General features: G+C 41.5%; 1 protein-coding gene across 2 annotated transcripts in view; it reads left to right on the forward strand.

The window, feature by feature from the left end:
* The window catches only part of LOC126482366 (germinal-center associated nuclear protein-like), a 166,238-nt gene that overhangs the window by 42,981 nt on the left and 103,663 nt on the right, over window positions 1-19,594 (forward strand). For both annotated transcript variants that reach the window (XM_050106455.1, XM_050106462.1), the window contains exons 5-6: window positions 2,858-3,238; window positions 14,609-14,767. In XM_050106455.1, coding sequence (XP_049962412.1) covers window positions 2,858-3,238; window positions 14,609-14,767 — 540 coding nt within the window. The remainder of the gene's footprint in view (window positions 1-2,857; window positions 3,239-14,608; window positions 14,768-19,594) is intronic.

The raw sequence follows: 19,594 nt of genomic DNA on the forward strand, positions 1-19,594 counted from the left end.
AGCACATACTGAAATGTATTATGATTCATTCTGTAATATGAAGTTAGTTATGGATGTCTACAAAAGAAGGCAAAAACAACAAGTCATAACCTTTGTAGATTTCAAAAAGGCGTATGATTGCATCCATAGATCTTCAATGATGAAAATATTAAGGAATTTTGGACTTCATCCTAAATTAATAAAAATGATACAGTTAACCTTAACAAACACCAAATCCAAAGTAAAATTTAGAGGAGAAATATCTGAACCATTTACGATTAAAACAGGGTTGAGACAGGGAGATTGTTTATCACCATTGCTATTCAATTGTGCTCTTGAATATGTAATGAGAGAATGGTACAAGGAAAATCCTATGAATATTAAAATTGGAACTAAGAAAGATAAAATAAACCTAAATTGCTTGGGATTTGCTAATGACCTAGCATTACTAGCTAATAATATTCAGGAAGCCACGAAACAAATAACAAGCTTACAAAATATAGCACAAAAATTAGGACTCCAGATATCATTTGAAAAGACTGAAATAATGGTAACGGATCCACTTGTAATAGATCACATCCCAGTGAACAATAGGGAAATTAAAATAGTGAAACAATTTAAATACCTGAGTGAAATTATAACACATAAATTGGACGAGAAACCTGCATGGCGAGCAAGAACTAATAAAATGATAAACGCTCAAAAACTAACATGGTCTACGTACAATAAAAAATGTCTATCAATTAAAACAAAATTAAAACATTACAAGACGGTGGTTCAACCAGAGGTTACATACGGAAGTGAAACTCTTTTTAAAGTCACCCAGAAAAACAGAATTGACAAAATTTTAAAAGTAGAGAGAAGAATTGCTAGAACATGCATAAATAAGAAATATCAAAAAGCTGGGCAATGGCGGATAGTTCCAAATGAAGTGGTATACAGAGAACTGGAGCCCATCACTGATACTATACGAAAGAAAAGGATCTCTTTTTGTGGTCACATTCTGAGGACTCCAGAAACCAGATTATCAAGGAAAATTATTGAGAAACTCTGGAATTTGAAACAACAAGGAGGATGGCTTAAGGAAATAAGAGAGGATATGGAAGAACTGGAAATAACTCTGGATGATTTGTGGAACAAAACGCCAAATTTAAAGAAGTTGAGGGACACAGAAATAAGATTTAAACCAAAAATTGACAAACGAAATACAATGAAAAGGGTATTTACAGATAAGGAACGACGAAAAGCATCGGAACGAATGAAGAGACACTGGGCCACTCGGAAGGGGAAAATACCAAAGAAGAGGACCAGAAATGATTGACTGAAGTGGTCCAATGAGGCCGTAAAAGCAGAAGAAGAAGAAGAAGAAGAAGAAGAATAAAATTTTTCAGGATGATTTTTAAGTTCTTCATGTAAAGAAAAAAACTCTCCTAAATTTCTGTCGCTATTTATGGGATGAATCCATAACCTCCTAGTTCTTCTGTACTTCAAAACTCGACGAGTTACTGCAGAGTCAAAACAGTACCAATAAATGAGTGAAGACATTGTTCTACACGACAGCACAGACTAGCTAAAGGCGAGCAACTGTTGACTGCAGCTGTGTTTTCTACTGACTTGCTTGTCAGCTGTTGAAGGGTGGGGATTTTTTTAAATTTATTTATTTATTTGGCCTCCGACAGCTAACAGCTATTTAGCCAAAGAGTGGGGATTACCTTGACAGTGCAGCGCAGCCCGCCAAGGGAAAAAAAAAAGAAGAAGAAGAAGAAGAAGAAGAAGAAGAAGAAGAACAATGAAACGCACATCTGTGTCGACCTACAGTAGTTTCATTAACTCTCCATTATTTTTTCTGTCAAAGTAGACAATGAGACTACAGAATTGCGCTTCAGTTTCTGCAGTAAACGTATCACAAATTGCCTGTTTGTTTTCGTGATTAGTTTTACACCAAATTTTATCATACCTATGTCACTGACACTTGTACCTGTACATGTACTAAACCAAGCTGTAACCGCGCGAACTCCGTGGCTTGCGGACACGGCACTGACGCCACTGAATAGCTCGCGTTACTTGTGACCAGATATAGATCTCAGTATCATTATCATTTCAAAAACTTTTTGGTACTTTTAGCTACATTTCATTCCCAACAGTGTTTGGTCTAAAACGGATCTAACAGTAAGCTATCCGCTACATAACTTTTTCACTGCAAGATTTGTAAATCAAGTGCACAACGTTGACAAATAGCATCATTTCACAATGACTGTTAAGAAATATGGAAAGATAAATGATTCAATACGAAGCTAAGATGTTACACTACCATGTGTACAAAAATCAGATTTTTTAGCCGCATACTTTCTTCAAAATCGGTTGGGAAGCGTTACGAAACTAAGAAATCACGCAAAACGAAAAGTAGACTTTTTCTTTTTCATGATGTAAGTAACGCTTTTAAGGAAAAAATAACTTCATAAAACGATGTGGCGAAGTCTTATATACCGCTAAGTATGTTTAAAACATGAAAATCGGAGAAGTCGATTTTCCCCCATTTCGCCGTCCCGGCTCGGCGCGGCGCGCAATGTGAATGCACTACATGTCGGCCTGAGCTGGCTAGGCACGAGCCGAGCCAGTACGCGTCATCCCGGCCTGGCCCGGCCGGCAGTGTGAACGCAACCTTAGATTTACATACTTGGCAGCTCAGTAAAGTTGTGTTTTAGTGCCGAACATTATGATGATTACCACATTACACTGCTCCCTGTTACTGAGAAGACAAATAAAAAATGTGACTATCATTGTAACAATTATCTTTTATGTTAATTGTTTATTCTGGTCATCATACTTTATTTTAAGTTTGTATGGAAAAGAACTAACTTCGTGTTTTTCATTGCAGTCAGATGTACTAATGAAAACTGAAGTCAAAACTGCTCTCCATACAGTACTGGGGATTTGTGTTCAGAGGATTACTGGTGTTGCACCCACTCAAGGTTCAGTACCTACTGAAGCAAATTATAGAGGAACTAATGGAATACTGTTCTTACTTTCAAATATTGTGGAAGGCACCGACAAATCTTGTAGACGTCTTATCAGGCTATTGAGAGCTCTGTCACCACAACCCCGTGTACCAGTGGCAATCATTGATCTCCAACAGTTTGACAGCATGAAAAGCTGTTTAAATGAGAAATGGTTGCATGATATTAAAAATGGACAAGTACTTGCAGATTTCAATATCTTCCAAGGAAATATCAGATCTAAGAACAGCATTAAAGAAATGGTAAGTAGGCAAGATTCATTTTGTGCATGCCCCAACCCTCTCTCTCTCTCTTGGCTGAAACACACAGCAGAATGTAAAATCTTCACTTTTTTGACAAGATTAGGTATTAACAAAAGTGTATGGTATTCCGGCATGTTGTTCATGATAGCATCAGCAACTAGGATTGACTTCACTGTTTTTATTGTCTTTCATAACTGCATTCACTCTGAAATTTATCGGTGGTTATTTCAATCATAATGGTCATTTTCAAATCATTACATGAGTTTTTTAATCATGTGATTTGTCATGAAGTACTTTATTAGAACCGTACGATCCTTTCAAGATTACATTTCATATTTAACTTTATGAGTTGCTCTGCACTGCAATTTTATTTTAAAATGAAGTAATGACCAATCATTTTACTGTAGTATCAACTATAAACTTATGCAGAGAGGGGGACAACAGTGTATTACACATATATTACTACAGTTTATCATCCATTCTTTGTTTGAATCCTCATATTAAGAGTGGAAAGTGTGAGGCCTCTTATAGAATAGTGTGTGTTGAATTGTATTGTTAATCTGGTAGAAAGTGGTTACTGTTTGAAGATCTTTGGGACAGCTGAAAAGGCCTTATCCTAGCAGTGCAGAGTTCGTACCATTAACATTTTTGACTAATGAACAGGAACGTAAAATCTATATTCTGCACTACATTGTATGGCATATTCTGCAAACTGCCACTATCCCAGATGCTGAGAGCGGCAAGCAAGCCAAAAGGCGTTACTTTAGTGTACTGAAACATAGTGGGCTTGTAAGGGACAGACTGATGTGATAAGATCCTTCATGAACAGAAAGGTAATTTGTCATAATGTTAGGATCTTAGGTATTGAAAAACCCTCATACCACTATAGCACTTTAGGGAGGTTCACTAATAATGTTTATGATTGTAGATATCTCAGTTATAACATTGGATGTTTATGTAGAAATTTTAAATTATTTCCAAACAGCATAAGCTCATCATATTCAAGCACTAAATAATTAATGTAGCTCAGTGGTCTAATGCAAGTTTGTGAATTGGATACCTAATCTCCAATTATCGAACTGTGGAAAGGAGATCTCTGGTTTAACATGGAATCTAGTGACTCGTCACATTTTTGAGAGGTTAAAAGAGAGACTGAACAATCTATTTTTCAACCAGAATTTAATCCCATGACCTTTCAGTTTCCAGGCACATGGTTTACTCTTAGATCATCAGGCCCAACAATAATGCCATGTGATCCACTAGCCTGATGACAGTTTTTCAACTGGATGCCACTTCAGCAACTTGTGTGTACCTGAGCCAGTGACATCTGACATACCCAGATGGCCACCCATTGAATTACTAACAGGGCTCAACATCACTTAACTTCGGCAATCGGGTGGGAACTGGTTTTTCCAATGCAGCAAGACCATTGGCATTTCAAGTGCTGATACAAGTGTTAAGAGCTGCAAGGATAGGACATTATTGTAGGAACTACAGAACATTTAAAAGGAGCAACTGTTGAAATAAAAAAAATTATTTGTTTGTACAAGATTCAGAAAATATGACACAAAAACATGTTTTGCAGACATAAAACATATAGCTCTTCCGTCTTCCAGAGGCACCCCTGTGGATCCAGGGGCAAGAATAGGCCCGAGGTATTCCTGCCTGTCGTACGAGACAGCTAAAAGGAGTTTCACACATTTCGGCCTTTATGTGACGGTCCCCTGTAGGATTTGACCTCCATTCTTCAAAATTTTCCTGAAGAGCGAGCCACTTGTAAGGGCATCTTACAAGGTGCATCGTGTCCATCGTGCATTGAGATCCTTAGTCCACTTTCTCGTCATCGCATTGCAGTCCTGCCCATTCTCCATCTCTTGGGCGAGGACACCTTCCCAGGTGCGTTTTCCACCATGCACTATGCAGTGCTGATTTCTGCATCGATGATGACCACGGATTTCTTTGCAACTGATATCCAGCACGTTGGCCAGCCCGTTGTGGTGGGGCCGCCATGTACCCTGTTGGTTGTAGCCCCCTGACCACGCAGGGATCGTTCCGCTGATGCCTGTGCCGTTAACTCCCCTAGTACGCCAAGGGGTAGATGCCCATCCCCCTGGGGCATCGGGATTCCCGGCAATGGCCATCCTGCCAGGTGACCTTCGCTGCGGCTGGGTGGCACCTGTGGGGAGGACCCTTGGTCGGAGTGAGTGGCATCAGGGTGGATGACACGCGATGAAGCGTAGTCCATCATCTCATGCTGGTGGTGAAACACCAGCAGTCTCTAAGCAGTCACGAGCTGAATTCAGTGCACAGAATTACGACTCCAAATTGTTCCCTCCCTGGTCACACCATGGTAGGAACGTCAGGCTAAGGATGGCAGCGGATCTTATTCCCTCCAGTACCTTGTATGTTAGAGAGCTGATGGGGAATCTTTCATGATGATGAAGCCTCAGTTTTTTGTTGAGCACTTACAGGACAAGTTGGAGGAGGTGGAGGCTTGTTGAAAATGAGATCTGGGTCAGACTTGATCAAAACAGCATCTTCTGCCCAGTCACGGGAGTTATTCGCTTGTGACAAGCTGGGGGATGTTTCTGTAACCATCACGCGCCATAAGAGCTTAAATATGATCCAGGGTATCACATTTCACAGAGACCTTCTTTTGCAGTCCGATGATGAGCTGCGTGCCAGTTTAGAGCAGTGAGGTGTATGTTTCATCTGGTGTGTCCATCGGGGTCTGAAGGATAATTGGGTTGCCACCGGTGTCTTCATCTTGGCTTGCTCAAGAAGGTCGAGGTGACGGTCTACAGGTGTGATGTAAAGCCCTATATCACTCCCACGATGCGGTGCTGGAAGTTCGGCCATATGTCTTCCCACTGTACTTCCAGCGTCACATGCCGAGATCGTGCACTCTCATCATATCCCAATACTCCATGTGCCCTGCCTCCCATCTGTGTCAACTGCAGAGAGCACCATTCACCTTGCTCGCCTGACTGCAGGATTCTCCAGAAAGAAAGGAAAATCATAGAGTACAAGGCCCTGGACAGACTGACCTACACTGAGGCTAAGAGAAAATTTGAACACCTGCATCCTGTGCGTATGACATTGTCTTACGCCGCCACTACAACAGTTGTGGCACCATCAGCTCAGCCAACCCAGGTCACCTCTTAAAGCCGGAAGACTACACCTGCCCCCTTCATGGTGGGGGGGCATTTCCCTCCCTGTTGCTCCTGCACCACCTACTTCGGGAGCAACACCCCCCCCCCCCCCCCCCCCCCCCACCTCCCCAACCATCAGGGACGTCCATCCTCACTTCTAAGCTGGAGAATCGTAAGTCTTCTGTGGCTTCTTGTGCTAGGAAGGGGTCCCTTGGGTCACTCCCTTTGCAGGTTTCTTCTAGTGGGAAAGACGACTCCCGCTAGTGGCTGAAGAGACCAAATGCAGCTGGTCATAGGACTTCACGCTCATCCTCAGTCCCGGAGACTGAGTCAGTAAAGTCCTCCCAGCCAGGGAAATCCTAGGAGCAGTGAGAGAAATCCAAAAAGAAAACCCCTAAGACCAAGGAAATTGCGGTGGTACACACACTACCGCTACCTACATGCTCTGCGGCTGACGATGGGGTGGAGATTTTGGCGTCCGCTGAGGACCTAGATCTCGCCAGACCCTCAGACACAATGGATATAGACTGCTCAGGCAATAAATCAGTGGCAGCAGGTGACTCTGAGGCGTAAACTGCCTCCTTGAATGTTCCATGCCCTCCCAGTCTCACGATGTCGTCCTCCAGTGGAATTGCGGCTGTTTTTTCCACCGCCTGGCTGAGCTGTGGCAACTGTTTAGCTTTACTCCTGCTACCTGCATTGCTCTCCAGGAAACCTGGTTCCCTCCACCCCTGCCCTCTGTGGCTGTAAGGGATATTACAGGAATCATAGCGACTATAATCGAGTGTCAGGTGGAGTTTTCGTTAATGTCCTAAGCTCGGTCTGTAGTGAACATTTGCCCAATCAAACCCCTCTTGAAGCTGTGACTGTCAGAATAAGCATGACGCAGGAAATAACTGTCTGCAATTTATATCTTCCTGTAGATGGTGCAGTAGCCCTAAATGTATTAGCTGCACTGATTGATCAATTCCCTAAACCTTTCCTACTTCTGGGAGATTTTAATGCTGATAACCCCTTGTGGGGTGGTACCATGCTTACTGGTCGAGGCAGAGATGTTGAAACATTACTGTCGCAATTTGACCTCTGCCTCTTAAATACTGGGACCACCAAACATTTCAGTGTGGCTCATGGTAGTTACTCAGCAATTGATTTATCAATTTGCAGCCCAGGACTTCTCCCATCTATCCACCGGAGAGCACATGACAACCTGTGTGGTAATGACCATTTCCCCATCTTGCTGTCACTGTCCCAGCATCAGGCGCACAGACGCCTGCCCAGATGGGCTTTGAAGAAGGTGGAATGGGGAACTTTCACCTCTGCTGTCGCCACTGAGTCTCCCCCACATGGTAACATCGTTGTGATGGTTGAGCAGGTGACTAGCGCAATTGTTTCTGCATCAGAAAATGTGATCCCTCACTCTTTAGGGTGCCCAAGGCCTAAGGCAGTCCCTTGGTGGTCATTGGAAGTCGCTGAAGCAATTAAGGAGCGTCAGCGAACTCTACAGCAACATAAGCAGCACCCTTCCCTGAAGCACCTCATAGCCTTTAAATAGCTCCGTGCCCGTGCTCGCTACCTTATCAAACAACGGAAGAAGAAGTGTTGGGAGAGATATGTCTCCACCATTGGGTGCCACACGTCACCTTCCCAAGTCTGGGCAAAGATCAAACGTCTTTTCGGGTACCAGGCCCTAATAGCTGTCCCTGGTGTTACCATAAATGGCGAGTTATGTACCGACGTAAACATGCAAATGCAATTGCCGAGCACAAGCACTTTGCTCGAGCCTCTGCGTCAGAGAATTACCTCCCAGCCTTTCGCACTCTAAAACGGTGGCTGGAAGGGAACGTCCTCTCATTCACTACACGCTGCAGTGAATCCTATAACGCCCCATTTACAGAGTGGGTGCTCCTCAGTGCCCTTGCACATTGCCCGACACAGCTCACGGGCCTGATTGCATTCACAGCCAGATGATTAAACATCTCCCATCTGACTACAAGTGACATCTTCTCGTCAGGTTCAACCAGATCTGGTGCGATGGTGTCTTTCCATCGCAATGGCAGGAGAGCACCATCGTTCCAGTGCTCAAACCCTGTAAAAACCTACTTGATGTGGATAGCTATCGACCCATCAGCCTCACCAACGTTCTTTGTAAGCTGCTGGAACGTATGGTATGTTGGCAGTTGGGTTGTGTCCTGGAGTCATGTGGCTTGCTGGCTCCATGTCAGGGCGGCTTCCACCAGGATCGCTTTGCCACTGATAATCTTGTGTCCATTGAGTCTGCCATCCGAACAGCCTTTTCCAGTCAAACACCAGATTGTCATCTTTTTTGACTTACGTAAAGCATACAACACGACTTGGCGACATCAATCCTTGCCACATTGTATGAGTGGGGTCTCCGGAGACCACTCTCGATTTTTATCCAAAACTTCCTGTCGCTCCGTTCTTTCTGTGTCCAAGTTGGTGACTCCCATAGTTCCATCCATATCCTGGAGAATGGAGACCCACAGGGCTCTGTATTGAGTGCCTCTCTATTTTTAGTGGCCATTAATGTTCTTGCAGCAACTGTCGGGCCCTCCATCTGACCTTCTCTGTATGCAGACGGCTTCTGCATTTCATACTGCTGCTCCAGTACTGTTGTTACTGAGCAGTGCCTCCAGGGAGCCATTCACAAGGTGCAGTCATGGGCTCTAGCCCACGGCTTCCAGTTTTCAGCTGCAAAGTCGTGTGTTGTGCACTTCTGTCAGTGTCTCGTACCTTTCATCTGGAACCCACACTTTACCTTAATGACAATCCACTCACTATAGTGGAGACATATCAATTCCTAGGACTGGTTTCTGATGCCCGGTTAACTTAGCTTCCTCATCTTTGTCAGCTTAAGCAGAGGTGCTGGCAACACCTCAATGCCCTCTGTTGCCTGAGCAACACCAATTCGAGTGCAGATCGCTGTATGCTGCTGCAGCTTTACAGAGCACTTGTCTAATCCCGAATTGACTATGGGAGTGTGGTTTATGGTTCGGCAGCGCCTTCAGCATTGCATTTACTTGACCCTGTGCACCACTGTGGCGTTTGATTAGTGACAGGAGCTTTTAGGACGATTCCAGTGCCCAGCGTACTGGTGGAGGCTGGTGTCCCTCCACTGCAGATCAGACGTGCGGAACTGCTCGCCAGTTATGCAGCACACATTCGTAGTTCCCCTGAGCATCCAAATTACCCTCTCCTTTTCCCACCTGCAGCAGTCCTTCTCCTGTATCGGTGGCCCAGATCCGGGCTAACAATTGTGGTTCGCGTGCAGTCCCTTCTCTCTGAACTGGAGTCCTTCCCTTTACCACCTCTACTTGCGGTCCGTTCACGTACGCATCAATGGTGTGTGCCTCAGCCGCAGCTTCGTCTGGACCTTTTGAATGGCCCTAAGGACTCCGTTAACCCCGCCGCTCTCTGCTGTCATTTCCTCTCGATTGTTGACCTGTTCTGGGGCTCTGAAGTGGTTTACACCGACAACTCAATGGCTGATGGCCACGTAGGCTTCACGTATGTTCATGGAGGACATATTGAGCAGCACTCCTTGCCAGTTGGCTGCTGTGTTTTCACTGCAGAGCTGGCGGCCATATCTCGTGCTCTTGAGTACATCCGCTGATGCCCTGGCGAGTCATTTCTCCTGTGTACTGACTCATTGAGCAGCCTACAAGCTATCGACCAGTGCTACCCTCGCCACCCTCTGGTAGCATTCATTCAGGAGTCCATCTATGCCCTGGAATAGTCCCGCCATTTCGTGGTGTTTGTGTGGACCCCGGGACACGTAAGAATTCCCGGCAATGAACTTCCCGACAGGCTGGCCAAAGAGGTGATGTGGAAACCTCTTCTGGAGATAGGCATCTCTGAAGCTGACCTGTGTTCTGTCTTACACTGCAGGGTTTTCCGGCTTTGGGAGGCGGAATGGCATAACAGCATGCACAACAAACTGCGTGTCATTAAGGAGACTATGGATGTGTGGAAGTCTTCCATGCAGTCCTCTCGCAGTGAATCAGTTGTCCTCTGTTTGCTCCGCATTGGCCATATGTGGCTAACACATGGTTACCTACTCTGTTGCGAGGACCCACCCCAGTGTCGCTATGGCTCCCAAATGACAGTCGTCCACCTCTTGGTGGACTGCCCACTTTTAGCTGCTCTGCGGCAGACTTTTAACTTTCCCAGCACCCTGCCTTTGGTGTTGGGCGACAATGCCTCCACAGCTGCTTTAGTTTTACATTTTATCCGTGAGAGTGGGTTTTATACTTCTATGTAGGTTTTAGCACATGTCCTTTTTCCCTTTGTGTCCTCCATCTTAGTGCTTTTAGGATGGAGGTTTTAATATGTTACAGAGTGGCTGGCTTTCTCTTTCTATTCTCGTGGTTGGCCAGCCACTGTAATCTGCTTTCATGTTTTACTCTCTTCTGTTTCTAGCATCTCTCTCTTGTTTTCTCGTCCTCTTTTGTTCCTTTTAGAGTTAGTTGCCTTCCCTTCATTCTTGTGTCTTTTCCTTTCTTTCCGTTTTGTGTTATATGTTTTGTCCATTTTATTCCCACACTTGTGGCATTGTTTTATTAGGAACAAGGGACCAATGACCTCGTGGTTTGGTCCCTTCTCCCACCTTTAAACCAACCAACCATCTTCCAGAGGCATGGACATGCTAACAGAATTGTTTATACCTAGGGTGGGGGAGTACCCTCATAATTTTCTCTTTCAATCTGACATGCACAATCAAAACTGTGTGACTGAATGACAGAATTTCTGCTGATGACTATGTGAACTACACAGACAGTGAACAAGTGGGTAAGTATGAACACCATATTCACAACTCCACTCACTTCATACACCCCCTCAGTCATTCGCAGCTAAGTGATACTGACATTACAGTCAGTCTCCATGTGGTCACCCTCATAATAAAATTCCCACCTTCCAAATCCTTGAGATTAAATGCAGAAAAGTTAGATTATTGTTTCACTGAATTCTTAAGCACATCCTGATGTGAACATATTTCCTCCTCCTCCTCCTGGCCTCATCCCATGCCTCCATGAGGTCAGGATGTTATTTCAGATTTGGAATTGTTAGAGGTAGTATGTGGTTAGGTGCCCTTCCTGAGCCCACCAGTTCTACCTGAGACACTGATTAAAATTACTTGCTGTTTGACGTTTATCACATTGAATTGCAGTGACTGCCAGCTACCCATTGTTTAAGATTTGAACAACAGGAAATCATATGCAGAAATGGGTAGAACGTCTATCTGCTCTGCAGAAAAAACAGGATCTGTCACTACTCATTCCTTGACTGTGATTGGCATGTCAGTGGTAGATCTATGCATCCTGTGCAGGGTTTACAGGGACCAGGCAGTCTCAGGGTGTTTTACTGATCCCCCTGACACAAGTTTGAAGTGCTACTTTCACTGAAACTGGAGCTGAACCAGTGGGACTTGTGCCACCTGTTTTGGGCAACTTGTTTGTCCAGTGTCAAGAGAAGACAAACACAAAGGGTAGGGGTCTGTTAAGCATCGGCAGTTCAAACATATGGCGAATGATGGTGCCCCATAGGGAAATGGCAGCAAGAGACAGGAAAGGGCACTGGGTACACTCAATGTGTATGCCTGGGGGCCTCATTTAACATGTTGAAGAGACTATTCCAGCAGCCCTTGAGGGAACAGGGTGCAATCAACTGCAGAGTATGGTGCATATTGGAACGAATGATGCCTGTCATCAGGACTCTTAGGTCGTACTTGGTTCATTCCAGCGATTGGCAGAGGAGGTCTAGAAGACCAGTGCATGGAGTATCAATGAAGCTCACTATTTGCAGCATTGTACCCATAACTGATCTTGCCCTTTGGTTCTGAGTCAACTGGAACAATGGAACAGAAGACTTCAGAGGTTGTGTGACAAACTAGACTGCAACTTCCTGGACTTGAGTTGAGAACTGTAGGATTCTCCTAAATTTGTCAGGTGTGCACTACTGTGTAAGATCAAAAGAAATGCCTTCCACAGGTGAGAGTATTAAAATCCTAATGCATAACCGCTGAAGCATTCAAAACAAAGTGCCTGAAAAGCAGTGGACTCACATGGTGCTAGGCACAGAAAGCTGGTTGAAACTTGAAATTGATAGCAGTGAGATTTTTGGAGAAAATTTGAATGTATATTGAAAGGATAGACAAATGGTATATGCAGGTGGTTTATTTTTTGCAGTAGACAAGAAACTCAAATTTGCTGAGATAGAAATTGAAACTGCATGTGAGATTGCTGGGCAAGACTCAGTACAAGGGTTGGCCATGAAATGATTACTGAATCCTTCTGTCGCACACCAGACTCATCTCCTGATGTAACTGAAAGCTTGGGAGAAAATCTCAGTTCACTGGGACGTAAGTTCCCCAATCATACTGTAATTATTGGTGGAGACTTTAATCGTCCAGCAATTAATTGGAAAAATTACAATTTTGTTAGTAGCAGGTGTGATAACTAAAAGCTATCTCTGAAAACTACTTAGAAAGATAGTAAGGAAACCCACTTTGATGAAAATGTATTGATGTAGTGGCAACAAATACACCTAACCTCTTTGAGAACGTCCATACCAAAACTGGTATCAGTGAACAGGCGCAGTTGTGGCAACAGTGATTACCAGAGTGCAAAGGACAACTAAAAGAAGCAGAAAGACATATATGTTCAGTAAACGAGATAAAAACCTAGGCCTATTGTCAAAAGTATGATCATATGGGGTATCAAGTGAAATTTGTTCATGGATCAAGGACTTTTTGGTAGGGAGGATGTAGCATGTTATCTTGGATGTAGAGTCATCGTCTGATGTCGAAGGAACTTCAGGTGTGCTTGAGGGAAGTATTTTAGATATTAATGGAACTGAACTGGAACACTCTTGAAGATAGATGTAAACTGTTCTGAGAAACTCTATTAACAAGGTTTCAAGAATTTGTTTTAATGATGACTCTAGGAATATATTACAAACCTCAATGTATTGCTCATAAAGGGATTGTGAGGATAATATTAGTATAATTGCTGCATGCATAGAGGCATTCTCCATACATGAATGGAACGGGGAAAAAAATCTAATAACTGGTACAATGGGATGTAGCCTCTGCCATGCACAGTTTGTAGAGTACAGATGTAGTCGTGAACGTGATTTCTTCTGCTGCTTGTGGTGGCAGATATATGGACTGCTGACAGTGTTAACAGATTACATATTTACACCACACTCTTCATAGACTGCAATTGAAATGGTGCTTTGTTGTGATGCACTTGCAACAGCAGACAGTGGTAGGGAGAGCTCTGATTGTAGGAACTAAGTTCCAAGACGTGAAGTCTCAATCAACAAGTAATTCTAATCAAACCATAGTACGGTTTGGTCATTTCTTTAGAAATAAAGCAACTCAGATTTTCTTCACTATCTTATCTTCACACCTGCAGACAACATGGACTTTTGTGAGGAATACAAATGTATCAAAAATGTTGCACTCATTGTTATATGTGGTTTCTGTGTGATGAGTGTTAGTTAAACAGTGTATGAAAATACCACTGCACTGTCTACCATCTAAGATGCTTTCTTGTGCTCTGAGGTTGAGAATATTTAAACGTCAGCAACAATGCGTCTGGTGTTCAGTGGATGAAGTACAGTAGTCATTACAACAGGTGGATCCCTCTCAGTGTCTCTCAGTGTAGTGTCTGGGTGACTGGTCTCTCCTTCTCAATCTTCTCCAACCAATTCTTTTTCACTCCCCGAGGAGGGAAAAATAAGCTAAGAATAATATTTTGTACTTTTTAGTATTTCTGTTGGTTGTATGTGGAATTTCATGTCTTAGAAGGTAATTTACTGGGGCAACCATATGGCCTCCTTGTAATTTAATTAAGAATTATATATTTATCAGAGTTTTCCATCACTGCATATCATTGTGTGTGCCATTAAAATAAGGAATAAATCAGCTTTACTTTTGCATCATACTTTTTGCTAACTTATCATACTCATATTGTTGTACTTCGGAAAAAAAAGCTAAGTAATTATTTAAATGTTTCTGTGTCCATTCATGTATTTATACCCCTACGTTCTATAAGAAATATGTGTCATAATTGTCTGGACTATTGTACATGAACAACTTGTGATTAAAGAAGTAATTGATTTCTGAAAAATTATTTATTCTGTTTGCAAAATTCTACATTGCAGGAGTGGTTTCTGATGTTGCATATTTGTTTCTCAGATGGTGTCAGCACTAAAATGGCTCGCGAGTAAAAGGCCACGTACACCACCTGTTTACATATGCTATCTGCCACAATTGTGGGACACCTGTTTTACTGAGAAATTCTGGTCCAAAATTGAATGGTCTCTAGCAGACAATTCAGTTTTTGTAATGCAGCAGGTAAGTATGTAAAGAGAAATAAAACAAACCTTGGAACTGGTATTTGCAATGTTTTGTTCTTTGTAACAAATTTACTTGCTGCAATGTTTTCATCAAATATCATCCACTGTTCAGTCCTTAGAAGATTTTAATTTTTCTTAATATTGCTGAAGAAAAACTGCAACCAGTCGTACTTTTTCATGAATAATTTAATTTCCTGTGACTAGTTTAGGCCTGAGCCCGTCTTCAAACAGCAGGGAGGATGTCTAGTACAGATTACACATTTTTTAGTTCTATAATAAAATAGAATATTTATAATTTCCATATGTATAATAGCTTTTATATACAAGGAATTTACATTTTAATTATTTAAGGAAAGGTTTTTCTTTATGTATTTCAGCATAGGAGTCTGCATCATTGATAAGGAACATGCTGAACACGAACTTGACTAATGGCAAGACGGTGGACACTTGTCGTTACACCTCATGTTGTGTCAGTTTCTGATTTGGTTGATGCAAAAAAGCTGTACTCTGACAAAAGTCTAGGTGTTGAGCTTGGCTATCTGAGGTCTTGTTGAAAATTGCTTTTCATTTGAAAAATTCCTGGACAGGGCCCGGAACATCGTATTAGAGGAGTTTGAAGAGAGACTCACTGCTACCCTAAAGAAGCTTAAATAATACAATGTCTAGTACCAGCTTAAGCCAAATCCCACAAAAACCCAGGTACACATCTGCAACTCGTGCACATCCATAGGGTACAGGTTACATGGAGAAAAATATTGTTGGAGCATTGCTGTACTCTTAAATACCTGGGTATTACACTGGACTGGGCTCTGACATGTAAGCAGTACTGTGCAAACATCAAAATGAAAGTGAAAGGTGCAGCAGAAACAATATACTCCACACCTGGTAGGCTCAGACTGGTGTGGCAAGTCACACATGGTAAAAACACAGCAGTGGCAGTGTGCTATGCCATCAGAGATTATGCCTCTCCCATCTGATGCAAATCCCCCCATGCTAAGCTAGTTAGTATCATTTAACAATACTTACAGTGTCATAACAAGCCATCTGAAATCAACTTCCACATATGAGATCTAGCACCTGGTTGCAAACATTCCACTGACAATATAACAGCTGGCAACTGCTTACAGAGGGAAGCCTTTCACATCTGAACAACACACCTTATATAGCAGTCAACCAGAGAGAAACTTCAAAAGACTGCCTCTTGATGAAAGCACACAATTCGTTGTTATAAGTGCTGTAAGTGTATTTAAAACATTCATTTCCCATAACTTATACTCCCTTTTTTATTTTACATTTTAATTTGAGTTTTCTGACACAAAAAGTGCAAAAGCCACAAGATGACACATTTGATTGATACTGGAATTGAGACAGAGTGTAGTGTGAAGAGAATAATCTACTCTTCATTGGTGCAACCATGGTATTTGTAGTTGCACCATAACTACTTTATTAATGTAAGTACTGTCCAGGTACTTAGGAGTACTGCCTCACTTTGATTCTCACACCTCAGCAAAAATGAGTAATACAGATGTTAGTATCAGCAAGATTGACAAATGGTTGAAATCGCTATATCAGAACAGAGCTCCAGTGCCCTATTGAATCCCCATCATATTCTGTACAGAAATTATAGCTGAACTAGCCCCTCTTTTAACCACGACATACCATATAAATATCTCAAATAAAAAACTTTGCCTAGTAGGTGGAAGAAAACGCAGACCACATCCACTTACAAGAAGGATTGAAGAAGTAATCCATGAAACTACTGTGTCATTGACGTACAGCTGTTGAAGAATATTACAATAAATGCTGAGTTTAAATGTAATGAGCTATCTTGAACAGAATGACATTCTCCATGACAACCAGCATGCATTTTTAAAACATCAGTTATGTGAAACCCAATTTGCACTTTTTTCACAAAACATCCTGAAAGCCAAGGATCAAGACAGTCAGGATGAAACATTTTACAGCTTCCAAAAACCATTGGACAAAGTACCACACTGACCCATATTAACAAAAATTAAATCATATGTGACAGGAATCAAAATTTGTGACTGGCTTGGCTTGAGGAACTCTCAGTAGGGAGAATACGGCTTGGTAGCTTAGGTGGAGAATCATAAATTAGAAGTATCTTCTGGCGTAGCCCAAGGAAGTGTGTTGGAACTTTTTCTGTGTGTGTTATATATTGATGAGTTGGCAGACTGTTTGTATAGTGACTTTTACCAGATGATATAGTTATCTATAATAATATACAGTACTATCTGAAAAGAACTGCATGAATATCCTGTCATATCTTGATAAAATTTCAGAGTTTTGCAAAGATCGGCAGCTCGTTTTAAATGTTCAGAAAGATAAAATCACGCAATTCATGAAATGCAGAAAAGTAGTATCCTGTGACTACAACATCAGTGAGCTATATTTGGAATGAGTTAATTTGTACAAATATCTGGTTGTAACACTTTATTGGGATATGATAGGAACTGTGACATAGGCTCATTTGGAGGTAAAGCAGGTGGCAGACGTTGAGTTATTGGCAGAATTTTGGGAAAATGGAATCTGTTTACAAAGGAGAACATTTACAAAGCACTTGTGCACCCCTTACCAAATAGGATTTATTTATTTATTTACACATGAAGTTCTATAGGACCAAATTGAAGAGCAAATCTCCAAGGTCATGGAATGTTTCAGTATGTGAAATTACAATAAAAAGTAACAGCAGATAAAAATAAAATGTTTATGAACTCAAAAAAGTTAATCCGTAAGTTTAAGTTACAAACGTTAACAATAATACAACAAGAATCAGCTTAATTTTTCAAGGAACTTCTTGACAGAATAGGAGGAGTGACCCATGAGGAAACTCTTCAGTTTCAGTTTGACAGCACGTGGATTAGTGCTAAAATTTTTGAATTCGAGTGGTAGCTTATTGAAAATGGATGCGGCAATATACTGTGCACCTTTCTGCACAAGAGTTAAAAAAGTCTGATCCAAATGCAGGTTTGATCTCTGCTGAGTATTAACTGAGTGAAAGCTGCTTATTCTTGGGAATGAGCTAATATTGTTAACAAGAAATGACAATAAGGAATATATATATTGACAGGCCAATGTCAGAATACTCAGACTTGTGAACAGGAGTTGACAAGATGTTTGTGAACTTACACCACACATTGCCTGAACCACCTGTTTCTGAGCCAAAAATATCCTTTTAAAATGGGAAGAGTTACCCCTAAATATAATACCATTCGACATAAGAGAATGAAAATAAGCAAAGTAGACTAATTTTTGTGTCGAATGATCACTCACTTCAGATACTATTCGAATAGTAAAAATGACAGCATTAAGTCTTTGAACAAGGTCCTCAACATGAGCTTTCCACAACAGTTTACTATGTATCTGAACACCTATAACTTTGAACTGTTCAGTTTCACTAATCTTATGCCCATTCTGTGAAATTAAAACATCAGGTTTTGTTGAATTGTTAGAAAAACTGAGTCTTACTGTGATTTAGAGTTAGTTTATTTTCTACAACCAATGGACTTAAGTCATGAACTGCACTATTTGAAACCGAGCCAATGTTGGACACAACATCCTTTACTACCGAGCTAGTGTCATCAGCAAACAGATATATTTGAGAGTTACCCGTAATACTAGAGGGCATATCATTTATATAAATAAGGAACAGGAGTGGCCCCAACACTTATCCCTGGGGCACCCCCCACTTGTCCATACCTCACTGAGATCCCCACGTCACAGCCATTCTCAACATTATGAATATTGACCTTTTGCTGTCTGTTGCTAAAGTAAGAGGTGAACCAATTGTGAGCTACTCCCCGTAATCCGTAATGGTCCAACTTGTGGAGCAATGTTTTGCGATCAACACAGTCAAATGGCTTAGTTAAATCAAAAAATGTGTAACATTTGAAACCTTTTGTTTAACCCATCCAGTACCTCGCAGAGAAAAGAGTATAAAGAATTTCTAGTTGTTAAATGACTTCTAAAGCCGAACTGTACATTTGATAGCAAATCGTGTGATATAAAATGATCAATTATCCTTACATACACTCCTTTTCAATAACTTTAACAAACACTGATGGCATAGAAATAGGTCTAAAATTGTCTACATTATCCCTTTCTCCCTTTTTATAAAGCAGCTTTACTACTGAGTACTTTAATCGTTCAGGAAACTGACCATTCCTAAAGAAAAAATTACAAATATGGCTAAATACAGGGCTAACACGTGCAGCACAGTACTTTAACATTCTGCTAGGCACTCCATCATGAGAGTCCTTAGTATTCAGTGATTTAATTATTGACTCAGTCTCCCGCTTGTCTGTATAACGGGAGAATTTCAGACATGAATCTCAGAAAGGCATTTTTCAAAAAAGTTATATGATTCCCTGTAAAAACTAAATTTGTATTTAATTCACCAGCAATGCTCAGAAAATATGATTAAATACTGTACATATATCTGATTTATCAGTAACAGAAATAATTTTACTACAAACTGACTTTATATCGTCGACCTTGTGCCACTGACCAGACACTTCCTTCACAACTGACCATATGGTTTTAATTTTATCCTGTGAATTAGCTATTCTATTTGCATACCACATTCTTTTTGTAATCCTAATAACATTTTTAAGCCTTACAATACTGTTTGTAATGGTTTACTGTAGCTTGATTGTGACTACTTCTAACAGGATAAAGAAGGGCAGAATGAATTGTTAGAGGTTTGGGTGATCCATTGGAGTGCCTCGCAAAAATAATGGAAAAACGTAAATTGGCAGATGTTTGTAGATAGAAAATAATTATGCTGTGAAAACCTACTTATAAT

This window comes from Schistocerca serialis, chromosome 1, assembly GCF_023864345.2.
Source record: "Schistocerca serialis cubense isolate TAMUIC-IGC-003099 chromosome 1, iqSchSeri2.2, whole genome shotgun sequence".
NCBI lineage: Eukaryota > Metazoa > Arthropoda > Insecta > Orthoptera > Acrididae > Schistocerca > Schistocerca serialis.